General features: G+C 49.2%; 1 protein-coding gene across 2 annotated transcripts in view; it reads right to left on the reverse strand.

Moving 5' to 3' along the window:
- Positions 1 to 13,045, reverse strand: part of MAST1 (microtubule associated serine/threonine kinase 1) — a 29,853-nt gene that overhangs the window by 5,062 nt on the left and 11,746 nt on the right. For both annotated transcript variants that reach the window (XM_036110821.2, XM_036110820.2), the window contains 11 exons: positions 8,760 to 8,861; positions 8,545 to 8,677; positions 8,398 to 8,465; positions 5,522 to 5,607; positions 5,224 to 5,432; positions 2,206 to 2,344; positions 1,949 to 2,081; positions 1,646 to 1,811; positions 1,441 to 1,542; positions 1,166 to 1,288; positions 676 to 785 (listed from right to left, as the gene is read on the reverse strand). In XM_036110821.2, the coding sequence (XP_035966714.2) occupies positions 676 to 785; positions 1,166 to 1,288; positions 1,441 to 1,542; positions 1,646 to 1,811; positions 1,949 to 2,081; positions 2,206 to 2,344; positions 5,224 to 5,432; positions 5,522 to 5,607; positions 8,398 to 8,465; positions 8,545 to 8,677; positions 8,760 to 8,861 (1,371 nt within the window). The remainder of the gene's footprint in view (positions 1 to 675; positions 786 to 1,165; positions 1,289 to 1,440; positions 1,543 to 1,645; positions 1,812 to 1,948; positions 2,082 to 2,205; positions 2,345 to 5,223; positions 5,433 to 5,521; positions 5,608 to 8,397; positions 8,466 to 8,544; positions 8,678 to 8,759; positions 8,862 to 13,045) is intronic.

The raw sequence follows: 13,045 nt of genomic DNA on the forward strand, positions 1-13,045 counted from the left end.
CGAACCAATCCGCTTCCCGCTACTGGACCCGTCCACACTACGCTCCACCCCCCAAGTCCGGGCCCCCGCCCAATTCTGAGAGGTACCCCAACCACCTACAATTCTTCAACTCAGGCCCCACTCCACAAAGTTAGGCCCTGCCCTGCCCATGCCCTCAAGAATATGCTCTCCTTCGTGCCCCACCTCCCCAGGCTTCACCCAGTTATGTCTACTCTCGCCCCGGCTAGGCCCTGAACCCCCTTACACGCCGTTCCTCAATGCGAGATCTTGCCCAGCCTTGCCAAGCCTTGCCCCGGCCCCCCCGCTGCTCTTTCTGTCCAGCCCCAGGTCCCGACCCCGCCCCGTCCAGAACTAGCCCCGCCCCACCGTGGGCCTGCTTTCCACATCTGTCCAGGTTCCCGTCAGATTCCACTCAGCGCCACAGGCCAGTCCCAAGACCCCCAGGCTGCCTCCCCCGCAGGCCTTATCACCCCCAGATCTCTTACCCCTTCAGTAATTCCCCGGCTTGAGACCTCGGGCCTGGGACCCTGCTCTCCTGTCTCCTCAGCCCCGCCCCATTGCGGACCCACCACCCTTCGCCTCCTCAACCCGTCGTGCAGGGGAAGCAAAGACCCGCCTCCACCCAGGCCCCGCCCCCCCGGGTTTCACCCCACCCCTAGCCCAGCCTTGGCCCACCTTGCTGAAGCGCGGCGAGCAAGAGGAGAACTGGCGTATTTCCACAGGCTCCTCTTCGGTGGTGTCATCCTCGTCATAGGAGTTCACGTGATGATACCTGTCTGAGCGGGCTGAGGATTGGGGGGTGGGCCATAACCGCAGGCAAGGGTCCACGCCTCAGATAAAACCCCCACCGGAACCGGATCCTCGTTCCAGCCGGGCCCACAGGCTCGGCCACGCCCCTGCCAGGCCCCTGCCCTATTCTCGGGTAGATTCAGGCCCCTCCCCCAGGCTGGGTCCTAGCCCCACTCTCGGCTCCAGAAAAGCCACGCCTCCAGATCCCACCTAGGGCACTCCATGCCAGGCCACGCCTCCGAGCAACCACGCCCCCTCCACAACTTCAGCCCTCTCATCCGGCTGGGGCTTGGAGGTCTCCTGCTCGGCTCGCGTCCCAGCCTAGGCCTAACCGAGGGCCCGATCTCACCGGATCCCGCCCCCTGTCCCTGCTCACTGTCGAAGTAGCTGGTGTCATCCTCGGACTCCAGGTGGGGGATGAACTCGGCCTTCTGCCTCAGCAGTCCCGTCCAGTCCAGGTCTCGAAAGAAACTGTGCTGCTTCACTTCAAAGGCACCACCTGGGGATGGAGTGGTGGAGGGAGGAGGGGAGGTGGTTACAGGGACCGCTGAAGGCCAACCCCGCAGATAGCCCCGGACCACTTGGACTTGGAGTCCTACTCTCTGGCAATGGCCCCCAGTCCTTAGTTTCTCTGAAAAGCAGACCCCTTACCTGCCCCTAGCCGGACCAGGGGGTTGGTCTGCAGGAGGCTGGATATCAGGAGCTGGGCGTCGGTGGGCAGGGCCTCATCCCCCTCCGGCCACAGGATGTCATCTGCAGAAAAGGCAGGGCTGGGGGGTCGCTTTTGGAGCCTACAAAACCTTGGGTGGGCCTGTGTCCCCGTGCCCCCCTGCCCCCCCCCCACAGAGGCACGCACCGCTGATGACCTGTCCAAACAGTTCTTCGGGCGTATCGCCAAAGAAGGGTACGCAGCCCACCAGGAACTCATAGAGAATGATGCCCATGGCCCACCAGTCCACCGGCTTGCCGTATCCCTGGCGCAGGATGACCTCGGGTGCGATGTACTCTGGGGTCCCACACACCTGGGGGCAGGCCGTCAGCCTGCACCCGGGGCCGCAGGAGGGGCCTCGAGGGAGAGCCGAGTCCCCCACCAGGCCCTGGGCCCCACAGTTCTGTCGGGTCACTCCACCCACGGTGACCCCCACGACCGCACACACACCTGTTTGTCCAGGAATTCCCGGGCATCCTTCTCGATGTGGCCTTCATACAGGTTGGTGGTGAGGCTCATAAGCCCCATCTTGGAGAGGCCAAAATCCGTGAGCTTGATGTGCCCCATAGAGGTGATGAGTAGGCTGCAATGAGTGTGTGTGTTGGGGGGCGGGGGTCTCAGAAGTGAGGCCCGCGGCCACTTCATTCCTGGTCCTTTTAGGCCAGGGCTGCCCCAGGGGCAGGAATGAAGTGATAGGAGAGGCTCACTTGTCAGGCTTGAGGTCCCGGTGCACAATGCCATAGTTGTGCAGGTACTCCAGGGCCAGGACTGTCTCTGCGAAGTACATGCGGGCCATCTCCACGGGCAGCGCCCCGATGTTCTTCAGCAGGGTGGCGCAGTCCCCCCCTGTGGGGGAAGGAGTTGGCCCACGTGAAGAGGGAGGCACCCTCGGCCCAGAGCTGAGCACTCACCAGCCACCAAGTCCTCACCTCACACGGCTCCCATTTTACAGCCAAAGACAACTGAGGCTTGGAGAGGGGCCTCCCCTCCCCAGGTCCCATGGGGAGTGCCCTCTACCAGGCTTCTCTCCTCTTAGCCATCCTCCCAAGTGAGTCTAATCAGCCAATGTCACACAGGAGGGGATTGAGACTCAGAGAGGTTGGGTCATGCAGGGAGTCGATGGTGGAGGTGAGATCTGGTCAGGATTAAAGCCTGGGAGCATGGCCCTTGATCTCCTGGAGTCTGAATCTTGAGGGTCTGGGGCCTTAAAATGTAGATTCCTGGCCCCTAGCAGGTTTGCTGTAGATGGCATTCGTATTTTGGTCTCCTAAGATCCACTCCTAACCTCTCTTTCAAGGGCCAGATTTTCTTCCAGGTGCAGCGGCTGGGTCAGCATGTAACCCAGTCGCTTCAGTGAATCAGCCTTCAGACTTCCCCTTCTATTTTCACAAAGATTGCTGAACTCATAAATGATGTAAACTGTGATCAGCTGGATGACAACTCTGCTATGTCAGGGCCTGTCTAGAGGGAAGTCCACACATGCAAGAGCAGAGTCAAGAGATGAAGAGATTCCTAGTGACATAGTTTGAGCACCTAGATACAACCATTCCTGAAGGTGACATGATTTTTTTAATCACAACTTCTTTTTCTTTCTTTCTTTCTTTCAGCTTGAGCCAGATTTAGCTCAGCATCAGAAACTGACAAATCAGACTGACTCCCTGAGGATGGGGCTCAGGAATCTGCATTTGGCCACAACCTTAGGTAATCCTGACACACACTTATGATGAGAACCAAGCTGGATTGACTTCCAAATGAGACTTTGGGGCTGGGCCACACTCAGGAGGCACATGACCTTAAACGTGTGCTGTCACCTCCATCTTGATCTCCTTGCTTCTGCCCTCACTGCAGCAGCTAAATGGACATTCTCAAAATATAAATCAGATCCTATCAGCTCTGCTTAAAACCTTCCTTATAGCTGATGTCTGTTGCACTGGAGTGAAATCCAATGCCATTCGGGGCTCTGCTAAGCTCTGCATGCTCAGCCCCATCACCTCTCCATCCTCATCTCCCCCCACTCTCCCCCTGGCTTGCTCGCCTGGCTCCAGCTTTATTGGCCTCCTCACTGCTCCTCCAAATCCAGACACCTTCTCACTTAAGAGAGTTTGTGCTTGGGATTCCTCTCCATTACAGTCCTTGATGCCATCCTCATATATGAAATCACCTGCTCTCCTTTGGCTTGTTTATTGTCTGGCTACACAGACCAGCATGTAACCTCCACAAGGCAGAGGTATGTCCATCTGGGTCCCAACTGTGCCGTCAGTGGCATGTGGCATGAGGAAAACCATGAGGGGACATCTGTTGAGTGAATGGGTGGTGGACTAAAGGCTTGGGGGCAGCATAGTGTGGTTCCATGAGACCATGTGTGTCCTAATAACCACAGTATGTGTGTTTGGGGCAATGGATGAATTAATATTTGCGTGAATATAAGCATTGATGGGTGGATAAACAGATGAAAAAAATATACATTGGTGGCTGGATGGACAGATATTAAGTAGATGGATGTATAAACTGATGGACAAATTGTGGACGAATGGAAGGAGATAGCCAGATAGGATGAGAGGCTGCTAGAATAGAGTTGTGGATGGAGGAATAAAAATATGATAGTAAATAGATGGGTGGATGATGGATTAATAAATAGATACATAGGTATTGATGAATGGATGAGTGGTGAGTAGGTGGGTGAATAAATGAATGGGTGACTGAATGGCTAGATATATAAAAAGATGGATAGATGAAAATAGATGTGTAAGGCAAAGAGCGAACTCTACTATAGGGACTTCAGTTAATAATCATGTATCCATATTGGTTCGATTATAACAAATGTGTCACACAAACACAACATGTGAAGAGTAGAGGCAACTGTGAGGAAAGGGGGTATGTGGGAACTCAATGTACTTTGCAGTCAATTTTTCAGTAAATCTAAAATATTTTTAAAAATAAAGTCTATTAATTTTTAAAAATAGATGTATAATGGATAACAGATAATATGAATGAACAAAGGGATGATAATCAAATGATTGGATGAATGGATGGGATGGATGGATGGATGGGATGGATGGATGGGATGCATAGATGGGTGGATGGATGAATGAATGGGTGGATGGATGGATGTGTGGGTGGATGGATGGATGCGTGGGTGGATGGATGGATGGGATGGATGGGTGGATGGATGGAAGGATGGACAGGATGGATGGGTGGATGGATTAATGGATGGATAGGATGGATGGATGAATGGGATGGATTGATGGATGGGATGGATTGATGGATGGATGGATAGATGGATAGATGGGTGGATGGATGGGATGGATGGATGGATGGACGGATGGGCAGGATGGATGGATGGATGGGCAGGATGGATGGATGGATGGACAGGATGGAGAGATGGGTGGATGGATGAATGGATGGATGGGGTGGGTGGAAGGATGAATGGATGAAGAAATGGTACATGGATGGATGGATGGAAAAACTGATGGATTAGCAAATGAATATATGGAGGATGGATGGGTAATTGGATGGATGTTCTATATTGAATGAAATGAAAACAGATAAACCAATAGATGGCTAGGTTATAAACAGATGAGATGGATAATCAATGACTGAATAAATAGGTAGATAAACGTACAGGTGGATAGTCAATATGGTGACTAGGGCTCAGACAGGCCGCTGAGCAACCATGACCAGCATGCATCCCCCCATCTTCCCTGCGATCCTGCAGGCAGCCACACCTTCCACGTATTCCATGACCATGCAGAGGTGGCGCCGGGTCTCGAAGGAGCAGAACATGCCAACCACAAAGGGGTTCTCGGCAAAGGTGAGTATATCACGCTCCACGAAGGCCTGCTGGATCTGGTTGCGCAAGATCAGGTTCTGTTTGTTGATCTTCTTCATTGCAAAGCGCTGTCTCGTATCGCGGTGCCGCACAAGGTAGACAGCGCTGCAGGGGGAGAGAGCGAGGACCGGCCATCACCTCCGAGACACCCGGCCTCCGCCACCCTCCCCCCGCCAGAGCCCCGGGTGGCTCACCCGTAGGCACCATTGCTTATGAGCTTGATGGTCTCGAAGTCATTCTCTCCAGGTGGTTTCTTAGCCTTGGTGGTGGTGCTGCGGCCCTGCAGGGGATAAATGGAGACGACCACCACCATCATCATAAAATTGGAACTCTTATTATTCCATTGACATATGAGGAATCTGAGGGGGTGGATGGATCCTTCACCCAAGTGCCACAGTAAGGGAGTAACAAAGTCAGGACTGAACCATACTGTCTGACTCTGAAGCCATATTCCTAACTTTTTTCCATTAGGAAAGAAGCCTACAAAATAATCACCTTAATATACAAAGAACTTCCAGAAATCAATAACAAAAAGCCTAACAATTGAAGAGAAAATATAGGCAAGATAGTTCATAGTTCATGTATCTTGCTTATATTTTCTCTTCAATTGTTCATGTATTGCCTATGAAAAGATGCTGAACCTCATATATGGTGGCAGAAGAGCAAATTAAAACTACCCCAAGATATAATTTTTCACCTAGCAGATTGGCAAAAATTCCAAAAGGCTGACACACTCTGAGTAAAGCTGTGGAGGAACAGGTACTTTTATACCTTGCTATTTGGAGTGTGAATTGGTACAACCCCCATGGCAGGTACTTTGGCATACAAAAGAATTCCAAATGCATGTTCCCTTTGATCCAGTAATTTCATTTTTGAATTAATGCTACAGATTTGCATGTGAAAAATTACAAATGTATTATCTTGCCCATTGCAAGACTGGAAACAGCTCATATGTTCATCTATAGGAAATTGGTTAAATAAACACATGAGGAGTATCTGTGTAAAGGAATATTGTGCCACTGTTAAAAAGAATGAGGAATCTCTCAGTACATTTATTCAGAAGGCCCTCCAAAGTATTTTATTAAGTGGGTGGGAGGGGAAGCAAGGAACAATATGTACTGTATGTTTTTGTGGCAAAATGGAGCTAGCTATCTAATCATATTTGGGGGGTGCTCAGTAGCACATATACTAATAATATTTGGGGGGATATAGGTCAGTGGGGGACAAGGGTGGGTATAGGATATTTCACTGTATACCTTTTTTTGAAAATTATGTTTATTTTTCTTTAGGATGAAGAGATTCATTCCATAAACATTACACAAGAATGTGTGATATAAAAATATTAAATGTGTATGCTCCTCAGAATGTAGCCTAAAAACATCTGACACAAAAAATTGATAGACTTGCAGGAAGAAATTGCTGAAAACCAGGATTTAACACATATTTCTCAGAAACTATTAGATTAATCAGGAAAAAAAAAAAGAATAGGGAGATGGAAGATTTGAATCACTCAACAAGTTTGATTGAATGGAATAGGTAGAATCCTACAAACAACAATTAAAGATAAATACCTTTTTAGTGTTTTAGAGTTTTGAGTGATGTCATTCCATTACCTATTCAAAAAATTAAACAAATGGCATGGGTAGTGAGATTCTGTTAAATATATATATAAAGGAAAGACGTGTTTGTATATGTGTGAGAATTCATAGATAGAGTTTGAAACAAAGGGTGTTACAAGTTCAAATGCCTTCAGGGGCCAGACAGGATAGGTGGGGGCCATGGGTGACTGGGAGGCAGGTACCCCTTATCACAAGCCAGCCCCCACTTAGTGCCAGCTGGCTCCACAACCATGTTATTAGAACCTCTGATTTTTCAAAAGAAGGCCCACACTCAGATTTTGAGTCAAAATCATCTCCTCTCTATATTTTGCTTCAAATTTTTAAAAAACACTGCACAGTTCAGCAAAAACACATGTGTGGCCAGTATGTGACATGGGGACATCTGTCAAAGTGTGGCTGGCTTAGAGGTGGGATTATGGCAATTTTCACTATGCTGAGCTGTTAACACAGAGAGACATCCAACCTACTCAAAACCCCATGCAGGGCTCCCCACAATTACCATATGACCAGCAATTCTGCTCCTGGGTATATACTCAAAAGAGCTGAAACAGTTGTCCAAACACTTGTACACAAATGTTCATAGCAGCACTATTCATACAACCAAAAGATAGAAACAACCCAAATATCCATCCACGGACAACGGACAAACAAATATGGTGGATCCCTATGATGGAATATTATTCAGCCATAAAAAGGAATGAAGCACTGATTTCATGTTACAATATGGATGAACCTTGAAAATGTTATGCCAGATGCAAAAGGCCACAGAGTGAAAGTGAATTTATATGAAATGTATAGGAAATATACATTTCTGTGAAATATGAAATTTATATGAAATATCCAGAATAGGCAAATCTATAGAGTCAGAATGCAGATTAGTGGTTGCCAGGGGCTGGTGGGGGGAGGGGGAATGGGGAGAAACTGCTTAATGGGGACATGGTTTCCTTTTGGGGGTAATGAAAATGTTCCAGAACTAGAGAGAGGTGATGGCCACACAACATTGTGAATGTACTAAAACCCAATGAATTGTTTATTTTTAAATGGTTAAAATGGGGGTGCCTGGGTGGCTCAGTCTGTTAAGCATCCAACTCTTGGTTTCAGCTCAGGTCATGATCTCAGGGTGGTTAGATCAAGCCCCACGTGGGGCTCCATACTCAACACCAAGCCTGCTTGTCCCTCTCCTTCTGCTTCTATCTCCACCTCTCTCTCACACTCTCGAATAAATAAAAAATCTTTTTAAAAATGTTTTAAAATGGTTAAAATGGCACATTTTATGTACCATGTGTACATGGGTGTGTATTATGTGTATTTGACCATGAAAAGAAAAAAGCCCATGGAGGAACAGCTGTTATTATTAGCCCATTTCTCAGATGGGGAAACTGAGGCTCAGAGCGGGAACCAAGAGTCCCGGCCAGAACCAGAGTGCTGACCGCTGGCCCTCCTGGCCTTACCTCAGACAGTTCATCCTGCTCGGGCGTGTTGGAGCCACCGCTGTCCTGTTCCTCCAGGTGCACCACATCTAGGAAGGGACTGAGAGTGAGCAGAGGCAGGGGTCCGGGCGGGTCCACCCACAGCCCCCTGCGCCCACCAGCTGGCACCTGGAAAGGGGTCACGGGTGAGGCCCAGCTGGCGGATGATGTAGCGGGGGATGTCGGTCTTGACAAGGTGGCCCTCCTTGGCGTGGCCCTCCGCCGCCTCCAGCAGGTGGTAGAACTCCTCGGGGTTGAATTCCTAAGGCAGGGCAGGGACGGGCTGGCAGCGGATCCAAGACCGCCCCCCAACCCTCCCCCCTGCCCATGCCCAGCCCCCTCACCAGACACTCCAGCAGCCTCGCGGGGCGCGAGATGATAATGAGCAGCTTCTTGACCAGCTGAGTGACGAAGGCTACTTCCATGCTCTCGGAGCGTTCATAGGCCTGGGGTGGTGGGCACAGTGGCGGTGGTCAGGGAGCGGTTCACAGGTGCTCTGCTTTAGCCAGGCCCCTCTCCCAACCCCACACACTGCTGCTGTTGTCCCATTTTATGAGTGAGAAAACTAAGGCCAAGGCCACACGGTAAAAATTATGATGATGGGGGCTCCAGGGTGGCCCAGTTGGCTGAGCATCGGACTCTTGGTTTGGGCTCAGGTCCTGATCTCATGAGTTTTGAGATCGAGCCCCATGATGGGCTCCATGCCCAGGGCAGAGTCAGCTTGAGAATTCTCTTCCTCTGCCCCTCCCCCCACTCACGTGCGCACGCTCTCTCTCTACCTCTCTCAAATAAATAAATAAATCTTTTTTTTAAGACTTTATTTATCTGGGGCGCCTGGGTGGCTCAGTCGTTAAGCGTCTGCCTTCGGCTCAAGTCATGATCCCAGGGTCCTGGGATCGAGCCCTGCATCGGGCTCCCTGCTTGGAGGGAAGCCTGCTTCTCCCTCTCCCACTCCCCCTGCTTGTGTTCCCTCTCTCGCTGTGTCTCTCTCTGTCAAATAAATAAATAAAATCTTAAAAAAAAAAAGACTTTATTTATTTGTCAGAGGGAGAGAGAGAGCGCACAAGCAGGGGGAGCGGCATGCAGAGGGAGAAGCAGGCTCCCCACTGAGCAAATAGCCCAAAGTGGGACTTGATCCCAGGACCCCAGGACCATGACCCGAGCCAAAGGCAGACACTTAACTGACTGAGCAACCCAGGCATCCCTAAATAAATAAATCTTTAAAAAAAAATGATGGTGATGATTATAGGCCCCGCTGTCCTAAAACCTTCACTCATTCAATTCATCTTCAAAACAACCCTATATTCCAGGCCAAATTAGAATCCCTCTGCCTGGCATTCTCTCCTCTCCAGTCCCTGGGCAGCTCCCTACTTCTGTTCCTTCGGTCTCTGCTCCATTGTCACCTCCTCATGGAGCCCTCCTCTGACCCCACCACCCCACTCTAAAAATCACACCCACACCCCACCTCCTGACTGCATCTTCAATCGCTATTACCCTACTCTACTTCTCCTGTTTTCTACCCCATGAAGCCCCTTCTAAAAAGCCACATATAAATTTCTCTATCATGCCTCTCAGGGCCAAGACCAGGGTGAGGCAATGAGACATTCACCTTGATGCCAAAAATCTCAGTCTTCAAGATAACTGATATTTTAATGCAGTATTTGAAAAAATAATGCAAAAGATCTATGATAAGCAAAATAACAAAATTTAAATAAGGATAGGATCCAGTAGGGTTGTGCCAAGCCATATTGGAGCTTGAAGCAAAAGGAATAGTGTGTGGCAATCTATACATGGTTTCTCAATGATTTTTTTATTTATTTATTTTTTTTTTTTTTTAAAGATTTTGTTTATTTATTTGACAGAGATACACAGCGAGAGAGAGAACACAAGCAGGGGGAGTGGGAGAGGGAGAAGCAGGCTTTCTGCAGAGCAGGGAGCCCGATGTGGGGCTCGATCCCAGGACCCTGGGATCATGACCTGAGCCGAAGGCAGACGCTTAACCATCTGAGCCACCCAGGCGCCACCTCTCAATGATTTTTTTAAAGTTGGATTTATTTATTTGAGGGGGAGAGGGGGGAGAGGGAAGAGGGAGCGGGAGAGAGAATCTCAAGTAGACTCTGCACTGAACATGGAGCCCTGTGCCGGGCTCCATCTCATGACCCTGAGATCATGACCTGAGCTGAAATCAAGAGTTTTACACTTAACCAACAGAGCCACCAAGGAGCCCCTCAGTGATTAACAGTTTTAATGAAAATATTATTGATGAGTTTGTTTTCATTAAAAGCAGGAAAGTAAAATTCTAACAAATTCTGGTTTGATTATAAATAAAATACTTGGGGCACCTGGGTGGCTCAAGTCGTTAAGCATCTACTTTCAGCTCAGGTCATGATCTCAGGGTCCTGGGATCGAGCCCCGCATGGGGCTCCCTGCTCAGCGGGGAGCCTGCTTCTCCCTCTCCCTCAGCTGCTCCCCCTACTTGTGCTCTCTCTGTCAAATAAATAAATAAAAAATCTTTTAAAAATTTTTTGAAAAATACTTAAAATAATGTTAAGTTTTAATACACCTACTTTTTAATTTTTTCAATAATGTTTTTTGGGGGGTGAATCACTTGCCTCATCCTAGTCCCAGTCCTGATGCCTATTATTTATCTTCTGACTCTTCCTATTAGAATATCAGCTTCCTGAGGGCAGGGACTTTTGTTTGTTTTATTTCTAGGTAATTCTCCAGCTTCTAGGGCAGTGGGAGGCCCAAATAGGTGCTTGATGAATATTTGTGGAGTTAATGAATGAGCAAATTCCCTTCTTATAGCAGAAGGACTGAGGCGCAGAGAGGTTAAGTAACTTGGCAAAGGCTGCACAGTAAGTGATGAGCTAGATATGAATCTAGGCCATTTGGAGTCTGTGCCCTCAAATCCTATGAACCTAGTGGCAGAATCTAGACTCAAACCAGATCTGATGCTAAAACCCATAATGATACCAATGTACTGCCCTTCAGGTCTGAGTGGGGGCCTACAGCCCAAAGCTCTGTATTTTGGTCCTTGTGCCCTTATCCAACTTCATTTCACTTGGCTTCTGTGCTCCTGGAATTTCCCAGACTCCATTCTCACGTCTGGCTCTTCACCCTGCTCAGCACACATTTCCCCCAGCATTTCTCATAACTGTCATTTCCTCATTATTCTTGCCCCAATTTCAATGTCACCTCCTCCGGGGAGGCCTCCTGGACATTACAAGGCAGCCCCTGACACTCTGTCAAGTTGCCCTGTTCTATTTGCTTCATAGCCCTAAGCATCAGCTGAAATCGAGGAATTCCTTGATTTGTCTGTTTCCATGTTTCCTATCCACCTCCCATATTAGAATATCAGCCCCAAGGGGGCGCCTGGATGGTTTAGTCAGTTAAGCGTTGGACTCTTGATTTCATTTCGGTTCAGGTCATGATCTCTGCCTCATGAGATCAAACCCCTGCCAGCTCCCCGCTCAGTGGGGAGTCTGCTTGTCCCTCTCCCTCTGCTCCTCCCCCTGCTCTCTCTCTCTCTCTAAAATGGATAAATAAATACAATTTAAAAAAAAGGGGGGGGGCGCCTGGGTGGCTCAGACGGTTAAGCGTCTGCCTTCGGCTCAGGTCATGATCCCAGTGTCCTGGGATCGAGCCCCGCATCGGGCTCCCTGCTGAGCAAGGAGCCTGCTTCTCCCTCTCCCTCTGCCTGCTGCTCCACCTGCTTGTACACTCTCTCTTTCTGTCAAAAATAAATAAAAATCTTAAAAAAAAAAAAGGGGGGGCGCCTGGGTGGCTCAGTCAGTTAAGCGTCTGCCTTCGGCTCAGGTCATAATCTCAGGGTCCTGGGATCAAGCCCCGCGACGGGCTCCCTGCTCAGCGGGAAGCCTGCTTCTCCCTCTCCCACTCCCCCTGCTTGTGTTCCCTCTCTCACTGTGTCTCTCTCTGTCAAATAAATAAAATCTTTAAAAAAAAAAAAAAAAAAAAGAGGGGCGCCTGAGTGGTTCAGTTGGTTAAGTGTCAGACTCTTGATTTCAGCTCAGGTCATGATCTCAGGTCATGATCCCTGCTCAGCGGGGAGTCGGCTTGAGATTCTCTCTCTCTCTCCCTCCCCCTCTGCCCCTCCCCTGTGCTCTCTCTCGCTTGCACTCTCCCTATCTTCCTCAAATAAATACACAAAATCTTAAAAAACAAAACAAAAAAAAAGTATCAGCCCCAAGAGGGCAGGAATATTTCTCTGGTCTGTTCACTGCTGGGTTCCCAGTACCCCAGCACACAGCAGTTGCTTCGTAATTTCAGTAAGTGAGACAAGAAATAAGACAAAAAAGAAAAAAAAAAAAAATACATCATGCTGGATGGTGCTAAGTGCTAAGGAGAAAACTAAAGAGACAGTGGGTGGTGAGTTTGAGCAGAGGTTTACATTTTAAATAAGGGGGTCTAGAGGCCACCTGAGAGTAAAGACCTGAAGGAGGTGAGGGAGGTTAAATTCTTGCCGCCCCCATCAGATCTAGCCGCAGACCACGGCCTTCTCTTGGGGAGCACGTCTTTCTTGTCCACCCCTGGAATCTCAGCTCCACGCCGGCGCCTGGCACGCGGTAGGCGCCCTCTGAATGGAAGTGGGGTGAAGGAAGGCATCGGG

This window comes from Halichoerus grypus, chromosome 1 (genome assembly GCF_964656455.1).
Source record: "Halichoerus grypus chromosome 1, mHalGry1.hap1.1, whole genome shotgun sequence".
NCBI classification, from domain to species: domain Eukaryota; kingdom Metazoa; phylum Chordata; class Mammalia; order Carnivora; family Phocidae; genus Halichoerus; species Halichoerus grypus.